The sequence below is a fragment of the Oryza glaberrima genome, chromosome 5 (assembly GCF_000147395.1).
Source record: "Oryza glaberrima chromosome 5, OglaRS2, whole genome shotgun sequence".
NCBI classification, from domain to species: Eukaryota; Viridiplantae; Streptophyta; class Magnoliopsida; order Poales; family Poaceae; genus Oryza; species Oryza glaberrima.
The window spans coordinates 16,679,149-16,691,951 of record NC_068330.1 but is presented as its reverse complement, the minus strand read 5'-3'; the positions used below and the strand labels follow the sequence as shown (position 1 = coordinate 16,691,951).

The 12,803-nt window shown below is 42.4% G+C and overlaps 1 protein-coding gene across 1 annotated transcript; it reads left to right on the top strand.

Annotated features, from left to right (window-relative positions):
* Nucleotides 1–3,817: 3,817 nt before the first annotated feature.
* LOC127772836 (two-component response regulator ORR27) lies at nt 3,818–8,582 on the top strand. Its single transcript, XM_052298820.1, has 5 exons — nt 3,818–3,962; nt 4,699–4,848; nt 5,036–5,605; nt 7,360–7,436; nt 7,662–8,582. Exons 1-5 carry the CDS (start codon nt 3,818–3,820, stop codon nt 8,580–8,582), a joined length of 1,863 nt encoding a protein of 620 aa, XP_052154780.1.
* The last annotated feature ends 4,221 nt before the right edge of the window (nt 8,583–12,803 follow it).

The following is a 12,803-nucleotide window of genomic DNA, read 5'->3' as shown; positions in this document are numbered from 1 at the left end:
GATTGATCTACACAGTTCGAATTTTTAAAGTTGGTGAAAATGGACTTTCCTTTGCTCGGGTATTGCTTGCTGGTTGATGGACAAAACATATTACCTTGACTATTTTGATGCTACCCTTGGCGGTTTGTGCTTGCCAAGAAAATCCTGGATTCTTGTAGTTACATATATAATTTATTACCGTGACGTAATATAGATTTTCAATATATGTAAAAACTTGGTTTGCCATGCTTTAACTAAGCTGCTAGGTAATTTACTTCTTCATGCGCATAATTCGTCTGTAACTTGACTTGTTTTTCCTTGAGTTAATTCTTCTTGCGATGTTAAAATATTTCCACATATGTTTTTGTAAAATGTGTCAATTCAGAAAATATGCTGGTTTAATCATTGATCTAGAACTTAACTTTTTTTAGATAAACAGTATAGACTTTTGGTTGTATTTTCTTATATTATTGATTATTGCAGAGGCTACTCCAAACCAGATACTACCACTTCTGAATCGGGAAGATTTAACTCGGGATCAGGTTGCAAGTCATCTACAGGCAAGATTCCTATCAGATACTTAGATATATTTGTTTGAAACTAATCTCTGCATTATATATTTTATTCATGATGTTTTAAAAAAATCAGCATGCTTGTACCATCAATTCTCCTTTTAAAATATCCTTCATGACGGATGAAGTAAATAATGTTTTCACTTAATTTTGAGGGCAAAAAAATCAAATTGACTCTTTGCTCAGTTTCTTTTACTCCACTGTAGCTAGTTTTTACTTTGCCATGTGTATCCATGCATCTGATTCTGTTTTTTTTTTTTTACCTTTCAAGCTAGTATCTGGATTTTCTTGAAAAATAAATCAGCAAAACCTTGAAAACACAATACATTAGTTTACACAAATTTTGCAATGTTCATTATATAATTCAATCTTGTGCTTACTTTTTAATTAAAACATTTTCCAGAGATTCAGAATAGCTCTAACTAAATCAAAAGCCCTGCCAAGCTGCTCCACAATACCGATAGGGGAAACTGTTCATGGGATACCGCTTGCTCTTCAAGCTATTGGAACAGGAAACAATCAACATCTCATTGTCCCTTTCAATCGGATAACTTTTGTGAGACCCCGAGGAGTTGAAATTGGTCAAAATGGAGTGGTGGGAGGACTGGTTACGGGTAATAATAATGTTGTTGTGCCCACAGCTACAAGTATTATAGCCAGAGCATTTGGGCGAGAGATAGTTAATGGTGCTGATCTTTTTGATCACGGGACCCTGATTAGAGATTCATCTTCCACTAGTCATGATGGGGCGCAAAATGAACTTGGCGAAACTAATCTTGGTATGTGCTCTCTTTTGGGTGTTTATTAACTAGCACAGTACTTTTCCTCAAAGTGAGAAACTAACACAGTAGACATTATATCTCTTGAATATAACATATATGAGCTGATATTTGTGTTTCATAAAAAAAAAAGTGCATGTTACTTAGGATTCTCATATACATATGTTATATATATATATATATATATATATATATATATATATATATATATATATATATATATATATATATATATGCACATATTTATATTTCTATATATTTGGAAAAATATGCATAGCCTAGACATCCTCTGTATATATATTTCAGAAGTAAAATGATAGATCGCTAGCTAGCAATTTGCAAGTTCTTTAGAACTGCATATATATTTAAAGCAGTAGTAATCAAATAAAGTCCCCGTCGGTAAGTTACACACATTAAGTAGCATTCCCCCATGATCTTTTGATTTGATTTTACAGTACACACACGTACTAACAGGTATTTCATGTTTACTGTTTACACTGGTCATGCTAATTAATATGTAGTTCACTTGGAAGTCTTTTATTTCCTCGGTTCACTTCTACAGAATTTAATGAAAACATTATATTTGCTAATATCCCTATATGATAATCTTCAGCTTTTCACTTACTGCATTCTCTCATTCATTTGCCGACAGAGCTGTTTGTTCTAGCTACTAGTTAATTATAACACAACTTTTCTTACTGTTTTTTTTGTCAGCATTTGAACTAATGGCGAAAAAGGGAAGCGATGTGGAGCCAAGAATTGGTGGCTAGCTGCACGAATCAATCTCTCTCCGATGTCTGTGCGCGACGAATGTTAATTTAGTTGTTTGTTTTTTGAGAACTAGAATAAATTATAAACTGGTTAATCTCATATTTACCCGATTGTTTGCCACGTGGGCATGCATTTTTAATTAAGCGAAACATTGATGTATGTCATGGTTAGGGTTCTTTTGGAACAAAAAGGAAACAAGGAGTTTTAGTGGAGTTTATTAATCCTTATGATATAATTCATATGAAGTCATTTGCAACAAGAGGATTGATGACTCAAAATTCCTTTGAAATTCTATGGAATAAACCATATTTCATAAGGATTTTAGAGGAAAACAAACATGGGTTGTACCTCATGTTTCTCCAAATAATATTCCTTCATTTTTCATGGTTGTTATCCAAATTAATGACTATTCTGAAACATTCATGCATTTCTAATTCTGTGTACATCCGTTTAGATGTAGAGGCCGGTTTAATCCATTATTAAAAAAAATAGAAATCCACAAGGCGATACCTCCTAATCGTAATTCAGATGCCTCAACCATGCATGGCCGGCATATACTCACAAGCCGTCGGCCGGTCGAATTTCAAATCTACATCTTTACAATGTGGTAATCGATTGATGCTGAAAGCAGCTGTTCATGCGAAAAAAAAATCCGTGTGGGTTCATGCATGTGATTAAGAACCAATACACCAGCAGCCAAAGGAAGGCCAAGACATCAGCAACAGCTCCAGTGCGTCCTCAAGCGCCGCACGAGTGATTCAACACATGCTAGCTCACGTCAGTTTTTCATATTTTTTTTTCAGAGAATGGCGCCGGTAGCATTTGAAAACACCTTTTTAATGATCGTTTTTAATTTCGTATACATTTTAGTCAACTGATCAAGTGATCAGAATTGTCTCTTAGCTCACATATTTCTCTTGTTATCTGCTGCAGCCACTCGTAATACGTGTTCGATCGGCGACCCCGCGAGATGTATGCATTTGCTCGTCGTCTGACCATGGAGCGACGCGTGCACACCGGCCATGCGTTGCGAGAGTTGCATCGATCGATTAATCCAGCAAAAATTGGAGGAATTGTGCAGGTTCGTCGTCCTATCGTAAACACTCCTGAAAATTGCAACGCATCAACAAAAGCAGTGGGCGGCCGCTTCAGTAATCCTGTTGGGTTCCCGTAGCACGATCAGACATAGATGCGTGGTGTGGTTGTATTTTCTTTTTCTTGACTGTAAACTTGTATTTTCTTCTTCTATATCAGTAGAAACGTCGTACTATCTTGTTTTTTTAAAAAAAGTAATCCACAAATATACCGCTTTGTTTTTTTTAACGCAAAATGTGGGCCGGATTAATTCCTGGTGTATGAACGAACGGTGAGCGTCGATTGCCAGTCACCTCGATTTAATTCTTTCTGTTTCACTTCATTAACTCAGGTCTACCGATGTGCGTGTTGCTGATCACTCTTACTTTCGTCGTCTTCCCGCTGACTATTGCTGATCATTATGGCGAGGAGAGTGGCCGGTGGGGGTGCCTTAATGTTTGTAGTTAGGAGTAGTATAAACTAGCGCATGACCAGGTGAGATCGAAGCCATATCTCTGCAGTTCCCGTCACTGTCCGCCCTGGTCTGACCCATCAAGAACATTCTCTCGATCGGCGGTCAATTCTAGCGGTTCGCCGAGCTAGGATCGATCACTGTCTGTCTGTCGATCGGTGAGGCCGGCAATGGCGGAGAACAACGGCGCGGTGCCTCCCGGCTGCAAGCTCCCGGCGGGAGGATTCTTCGGGAGGCTGCACGTGCTCGTCGTCGACGACGACGCCGCCTACCTCGAGGAGCTCAAGCTTATGCTGCTCCTCGCCGGCTACGCAGGTCCGAACATATATGTCTATCTTGTGTGTTCCCCATTTCCTTTCTTGTTTTTACTATTCAAAATTTTTTTTCGCTTCTTGTTTTGTGTTTTGGTTTGTTCGATTTGCTGTTTTTCTACTGTTTGTTTCATATAAAGGACTGAATCCGGATATCACTTGTAGCATGTTAGGGCTCCTTTGGATTCAATGAATTCCTACGGTTTTTTGGGGGGATTACAATCGTTGAGAGAATTTTTCTATCAGAAGTCAGAACTTACTCTTAGAACAAAGAAATATGATTGCAAAAATCGTATAGGTTTTTTTTTTCATTTGCCTTATTCATAGGATATATATTCCCTCTTTGTCGATCTATTCTCTCCCCTTAATCCGTCAAAGTCCTATGATTAATTTCGTATGAATTTCAGATTCCTGTGTTTTGAGTTTCTTCAGGTTTTGCACACACAAACGTTCCGATCTTGTGGTTTTAATACTTGTCTTTCTAAAATCATGTGCAGCCCTAATGCTACAATTCTTCTGTTTCAAAAAAAAAGCTACAATTCTTCTTTTCCCCTTTTGTTTACTCCAACGCCGCCTCTCTCTGATGCTCCTCTCTCACACACACAAACACACACACACAAGCACAATCACACACACACACACACACACACACAAAACACAATATCTTTTAAATCTTTGTGTTTTGAATTCCTATATGATTTGGCTATATTTTTATGTCCGTGTGTGTCGGATATCTGCAGTGACGGGCAAGACGACGGCGGAGGAAGCGCTGAAAGAGGTGGACCAGAATCCGGAGGATTACTTCCACATCATCATGACCGACGTCCACATGTCAGGAATGGACGGCTTCGATCTCCTCCACAGGATCAATGGCCGGGTCCCTGTCATCAGTTAAGTGATCAGATCCATATGCTAACTGATCGATATATATGATCGATGTATCACATGGACACTATTGCTCTCGCTGATCTTTTTCTTCAAAAATATTTTTGTTTTCTTACTGTTTTTTTTGCTTTGAGAAAAATTCTTTCTGATTTTGCACGGATGATGACAATTAATAATACATGTGTCTCGCAGTGTTCTCCGAGGGCGAAGATGTGGTGATGGTGATGAGGACGGTGATGAACGGCGCATGCGACTACATGGTGAAGCCGATGACATCAGAGGCGATCAAGTTCATATGGAAGCACGTCCTGCGCTGGAGGCTCAGCGCCCTCCCCGCGAATGCCTCATCATCCCTGCAGCCAAGCGATCACCTGGCGGCGGCTCTAGCGGCTGTGGCGCCGCCGCCGCCGCCGGCGGTGCAGCTGCCGGCCGCACCGGCGCAGGCTGGGAACAGGGATGGCGAAGCTCATGAGGAGGCAGAGTTGTCGACACAACCTCCTGCGCTGGTGCCATCTGGCGTTCAAGAGGCGGCTGCAGCGGTATGGAGCAGCCGTGGTGATGGCCAAGAGGCGCCGCCGGCGGCGGTGGCTGCGGCGGCGAAGGCCCCCTCGAAGAAGAGGGGCGCGTCAGAAGTGTCGGACAGGGGCTCCAACAATTTGGAGGCGACGACGGGGAGGAAGAAGGTGAGGACAAGGTTCACATGGACGACGGTGTCGCACACATCGTTTGTCAGGGCATACGAGCAGCTGAAGGACCAAGAAGGTGAGACCCCATGGATCAAATTAACAACATCACGATATATACATACTCCGTCCAAAAAAAAAAACCAATTATGGGTTTGAATCTAAACATACGCTATGTTCAGATTCAAATTCAGGATTGGGTTTTTTTTTTTAAGGATGGAGGGAGTATGAACTAATGCATCGATCTTTTTTCGAACGCGCAAAAGGATTGCACGTCAATATATTAGCAGGAAAAGAGTTTTTGTTACACAAAGCAATCAGCCAGACTGGCTTATGCCTAAAAAGGGGGGACTTGAAGCTAGGAACTACTACGACGGTTAAAAAACGCAACTCCAAACAGTGGGAGGGGGCAAAGCCACACTACACTGCCAAGAAATCCCCAAAAAAAGTAACACCGGCTAAAGACCACAGCTGGCCTTCCGAGCGGATGGACTCCAGAACCACTGCAACCGAAGCGAGCGCAGAGTCGAAAACCCTGGAGTTTCGTTCCTTCCACAGCTGCCAAGAGACTAGGAGTACCAAGGAGTCGAAGCCGCTGCGGAGGTGCTCAGGTAAACATATCCTGGAGGATGACCACCAATCCTGGAGCCAGCTGCCACAAGGGGGAGAGAGGGCAGCCCAGCCAGGAGGGGACAACACACAGAACCAGACCTGCCGAGCGAACACGCAATCGATGAGGATGTGATTCGCTGTCTCAAGCTCCTGAGCACAAAAGGGGCAAGCAGAGTGGCTATCGATACCACGCTTTTGGAGAAGATCGGCAGTCCAACAGCGCTGCTGAAATGTAAACCAAAGGAAGAACTTGCATTTAATGCATCGATCCCTATTTGCTTTCTTGCATCTATTCTGAATGTGCTTAATTTAATCAATGCATGGTTAATTATCACTTGCATTGTACAAAGTAAAGCATTTACTTTTCATCGTACTATTGTGATTACATAATGTTTTTGGAATTCCTAAGGTACCGTACAGAGTCTACGTTGGACTAGTGCAGTCGTCCAAACATGAAATCAACCATTAAGAATAGTTGGATAATTGGTCCAGTTAAAGTTAGTGCAGCATTTGTGGGGAATTTCTTCAGTAGCTGAGAAACTAATCAAATGCAAGATTTATTTGCAAAGGCTTCATACAAAATTAAAAAGATATATATAACTGATCATGTGCAAAATCATTAATTCATAACTTCTTTACTTAATTTGTAATCTTACCTAGATTTTTTTTCTTTGAAGTGCTTACCTATCATATATATTTATGTATATAACTTTCTTAGCCATTACAGTAGGATCTTAGCCATCAATTACAGTAGGATCTTAGTTATAAAGAGAAGGCACTGACAACATATTTGGGATATAACTACATCTCATATACTACACGGATGTGATCTTATCACAGCACACCTAATATCAGCCATGGTAGTATGATTTTAATTTGTAAGCATTTCCTGAGGTAGAAATGGCAGGACCGAAGGAATGCTTTATGTTTAATATATGAATATAGTGCTCTTGTGAATCTATTTTCATAACACTTCTCACTGGGCAAACTTATTTGCGATTTGTGATGTTAATTTGCGTTGTTCCATTTTTATGACCTTGAAGGATTGAATTCATTGAGATTTTGCTCAAGGCAAATTAATTTATAACTTTTCATATCAATCTTGTTAGAAATGAAACATGAGCACCTGTTAATCCCATACTAAATTCACAAGTACACACGACCATGGCTACAATCTTTTAATATTTTCTGCGTCTGACATATATTGATTTTCTTATGCAGGTCCAAAGAAGATAAAGCAACTGATGGAACTTGATGGTATATTTGTAACTAAAACTCAAGTCTCAAGCCATCTACAGGTCAGTATATATTTCTGACTAATATATAAACCAATATTTCTTTGGTATCTTTCAGTGATGACATATATATATAGTTAATGTGTATTAGTTATTGCATAAATTTTAGATTAACAAATCAATGTTCTGGGGGAATCCAAACTAAAACGCATACTTGGTTATATCTATATATTGATTTTTTTTTGCCATATTCCTCACTATGTCCAATATGATTGTTCGACATTCCAGAAATACAGAAGCTGGTTAGAAAATGAAAGAAAAAAGGAAGAAGCAACAAGCAGCTCACCATGCAACCCACTGAGTTACACCAACTGCCTAGATAGAGGTTATAGTACTTGGAAGCAAAGTTCAGTCATAACTGAAGGACAGCAAAGTTCAAGTTTTTCTGGACGGCCTATTCATTCCATGGCCACATCAAATGGTTGTCTAACTACGACTAATACCCAAGCAGGCAACTATGTGGGAGTGGGAGCTAAAGAAATCGAGAATTTCATTTTCAGCCATCAGAGATCTCTAGGAACTGCAATTGGTCAAGAATCAACTATTGAACAGGCAAGCCTTCATAGTGAGATTACATCAGTCAGTCGTGACGCTCATGAAAATGGAAACAGCCAGGCTAGAGGAAGTGCGATGAGCAATGGTACTTCAGGTACTCGTGGTGTGCTTGTTACAAATGAGAACCTCCTGCATGTTGTTAGTGCATCGTTGCCATCAAACATGGGACAGCCAACGCAACCAAGTCAAAGCTTCTGCACCAATGAATTGGCAGCTAACTACAGTATTATTAGTGATCAAAACCCTGGGACTAGCCATCCAACTAGCTCTAGTGCTATCAATAATCAAAACTCTAAGACCCAAGAAATGTCTGTTTCACAAACAGTAGAACTTGGGTGTGGCAACGATGTGATGTTGGATTGGCCAGAATTAGTTGGACTGGAAGATCAGCTGGATAATGATGTGCTAATGAACAGCTTCTTTGATGGAGACTTACTCCAGCAGGGTGTAGTTACTGCTATAGATGGGACGCAAGAGATGCTTGCTTTTGATTCTACCGGTGACTTGGGCTCAGTGCCGCCAAGAGGCCTTAACAACGAAATTGCCAGCCATGAGAATACCAATGGAAAGAACGGCGCATCTAGTGGACCTTGATTGAAGGCATGTTGAATGATCTGGAACTTCAGCGGTGAACTCCACATCCTGTATTATCTAGTGTAGTACTATTGTCTTCCTAAAAAATTTGCGGTCAGCTTTTAATTGGAATTTAGTGAGGCCAAGGATTTGCTACTGCCTCTGTCTCTTCAATTTAGCTTGTGCTAATTAGAAGCACACTTGTAGGTGTGTGTATCTATGCGCCTTCCATGTAATCGCAAAATAAATATTTTACCCTTCTGATCCAATCATAGAGCAAAATTATGTTCAAATTTCACCATTGTGCTTTCCAAATATGTCTGCAAATATCTATATTGTAGTTATATTTGAAGACCGTGTGTTCTTTTGTCTTTTTTTTTTTTTTGCAAATTTGCTGCCATACATCACAACTTTCTGGCTTTAGTTGTAGGCATAGGACAACTATAGAAGTGGTTTTAGTTATCACAACTTTTTGCTGCGGACACAAGCCCTACTATTTTATTATTTTTGGTCTAGTGAGGAGAGATGGAATGCAAAAAGGTCCAAAATGCCTGAGGTATTCCAATAGGCCAAATGGCCCGCTAACCCCAACCAAATTCACGCCCATTCCCAAATGTGCTCACTGCTTCATGGTGCCGTCACGCTCATATTACTCCCCTGATCTGACAAAGTCTAAAACATGAAATTATCGTGACAAGAGGAAGTAAAAGAAAAACTATATATTAGCTAGCGTGAAAAAAAAATGTTCTAGCTAGATCTCATGGTGCATTGCTCGGTCGATAGCCTCTAGCGATACCTCACAGAACTCAGTGGACACTTGGTTGTCTTCCTCTGATGATGATACCAGTATATGAGTGGCACCTCACGTCTCACCTTGGACCACAGCTGGATCACGTGATGGAGATCATCACCGCCTCAATAGATAGCAGCATGGTGGTACCTTCTGCACCTTCTCCAGCATGGAATCCATCGTCGGCGTCATGAATTTGGCTACCACCTTGTCCAGCGAGCCCATGGCAACAACATCCTGCCTCTATTGGCCTGAAATCCACGAGTAGGCTAGCCCATTCTTGAGGCTGTGGTGATGGTCACAGTGTCGCAAACCATGGCAGCATCAGAATAGCAGCACTCCATCAATGACAAAGGCGCATGAAGGTGGACTATGATGAGCTATTATCCTCACTGGTGTAGAGGACATTGATCACGACCTCGCCAAAGGCCCCACTGCAAGTGATCCAGCTATCGTCGCCCCTCAAAGTCGATGCACTCTATCCATGCACCACTTACCTCTGTATTTTGAATGTGTTTTCTCCCAAATATCCACTTCAACGGTGTCGTACAACTAAAACCATGGAGGTAGCGGCATATGAATGGCAATGACACCGGTCGAGTCAACGGTGTGGTCCATCTATAGCAAAAGAGGTTCGATTCCTTCCTATGAAAGCATGTAGGGACTGCGAGGAGCATTAGTTGGGGCCGGGGCAGCTCAGAGAGGACCAACGATACCGCAGTATTTCGACGGAAGTGCCCAACTCTAGTAACGGTGCTTCGGTGTTTTCCTTGCTTCAACTGAGCATATGATTGGCTTCATTGGTATATTAGGGTGGCTAAATGGCAAAGAAACCAAAGGATTTCTCACTTACCAGGTCAGTCCATTGTGGTTAACAATGGAGGATGATAGCGAAAGTGGTAGCTGTGCTCCGCCAATTGGATTCTAAAATTGGTTAGGTAGAAATGTTCAAGGAGCAGTCGGTCATGCATGCAGAAAGAATCACGTGGATTCTTACTGAGATGAAAAAATGATTTCATGTTGTTGGGTGGCTCCTTTTGTCCAAAGCATAGGGAGGTGGTGATCTTGTTATTCCTGACCGAGCTGAAGCTCGCTCTGGATAAAGGTAATGGCATTAGCAGAGTTTGGGAATCATGGTGACTCACATGGTTCGAGGGGAGAGGGGGGGTTCTCATAAGGGCTACGATGGTTTGATCGTGTGCCTACTGGCACAAACAATTGTGCCTCTGTTTCCGACAAACCGCGGAGCAAGGTGCTTGGGTTCAAGTGCGGAGAGGATGAGAACAAGCTGAGGGACATAATAGTGCCAGGATTGGGTTGAAGGTAGAGGTTAGTCCATGAGCTTGGCTTTGCGTCCATTTGCCTCATCAATGCGTTGATGGAATGTGACGCTATGGTGCATCAGGGAAGGAGGATGTGACCAATGTGTCACGCGCAAGTCCGCTATACTTGCTCGACGAGAGGTTTCGGGTGTCGAGGACATTGGGCTAGCACTCAAGGACTAGAACAGCATGGTGGTACAGTGGGTGCACAGGGTAGGTGAGGCTAACAGCTGACTGGGCTTGACTCATTTGCATGCACGTGAAGCGCATCCATGCACTTGCAAGCATGCGACAGAGCGAGCTATAGGAAAAAAAGTAGATAGAGGGGTAGTCCTGGACCGCTAACGGGTGGGGTTAGGGGAGTTGGGGCCTACTTGGAAGAGAAGTGAAGTGATTTTTCCTAAATTTGAGTTGAGGTGCAACATTGCGCTAATTTGAGGAATGATTACTATATGTGTGGTTGAGATCACGATGGGCACACTATTTTCCAACTTTAAATAATTCGTGCAATTGCATTTTGAGTACTAGCTAGGAAGACACAAAATCAAATAATAAGATATGTGCTTGGGTGCATCGTTTGAATTTGGTGAAGTAAATTTTATTTCCTTTATATGTCAGCTATCTTATTTATGAATGAATATTAAAACACCAAATTGCAAAAAACTCCAATCCAAGCCTTGAAAACACGACAAGGATATATCAATATAGATTTTCCAAATTTAACATGATTTAATTCTATATTTATGTTACACTTGTAGCAGGTCATTAATATTTTATGCATTATGAGTCGTTGTAGTTTCTAAAATGTGTAATGCTAGTACCTTAATTTGTTTCGTAGGTTTTAAACTCTTTTAAACCTTACTATTAGCTTAATTCCTACTTGAAACACCCAAGCAGGTGAAGCTGCGGTGTCTTTTCAACAATTGTGTTGGGTCCATTGTGATTTTGTGCGTGCGTGCATGCGTGCGTGTGTGTGTGTGTTGGGGGTGTTCCTGATCCCAAGAAATCCGGCATTAGCCCTACCTACTCCCATGGTGCTCGATGCCAATTTTAGACTTTGCCACAATGTGATGAACTACGGGTTACTGTGAGACAATTTGTAACATCGAACCATGGATGTCCTATGCACTTTAATCTAATCGCTATTGTATGTGACAAATTGTACTTCTTCATCAAATCAGTTCCTCACAATCTCCATATATGTGTTCTAAAAATTCAGAGGGTGATTACAGACCGTGAAAAACCCACAAGAAGCATGTTGTTCGCCATACAACCTACTGAGTAACCACATCGACCGCTAGGACTGTAATATTGATTTCTAGGTCCAGACCGTGGCTTGTCATTGGGCCACATGGCGTTTCCAGGATCTAGGTTACCTCTCCTAAAATCGTGCCACGTGCCCTCCTTTCCCTTATGCGGCTATGCCCGCTCCCGAAAAAAAAAAGGAAAAAAAAAGAGCCAGGCAAATAAACCAACAGACCATTCCAGAGAATCCTTCCCCTCCCCCTTTTGCGGCGGCGCCGCTACTGCCTATACCTCAAACTCTTCGACACGCCTCGCCACCACTGCCGCTTTTCATCCCCTTGTCGTCGCAGCCGCTACCTCCTTCACTTACTAGTCGCCTCTCTCTCTCTCTCTCTCTCTCTCTCTCTCTCTCTCTCTCTCTCTCTCCTCTCCTCTCCTCCTTGCTGCCACCTCTTCTTCCATGCCCTGCCACCACCATCTCCTCCTCATAAAGGCGCACATGGATTTGGGGAGCAGCGACGAGATCCGACGATGACGACGCCCCTCAAAGCTACGCGGCGGCACGACAACAGGTCTCCTCGAGCAGCTACGGTGCAAATCCAGCCCGCCGCCGTCCCCTCCTCCTCATCATTGGATTGGGGCAAGGAGCTCAATGGCCGCGCGCGAGGATGGGTGAGGAGCTGGGCGGCACTGAGCCAGCGACGAGCTCCGACGAACGGGAGGCAATCTCCTCCCACGCGCAGGCGTGCCGCCATCTCCGCCGCCGTACCCCCAGCGGACTGGTTGTATCAGCCCTCGGTGCACACGAGCACGAATCCGCTCGGTTCGCCGCTCCCCGCGCGTGGTGACAATGGTGCCTACCGTTGCGGTTGATAGGCAGCTGAA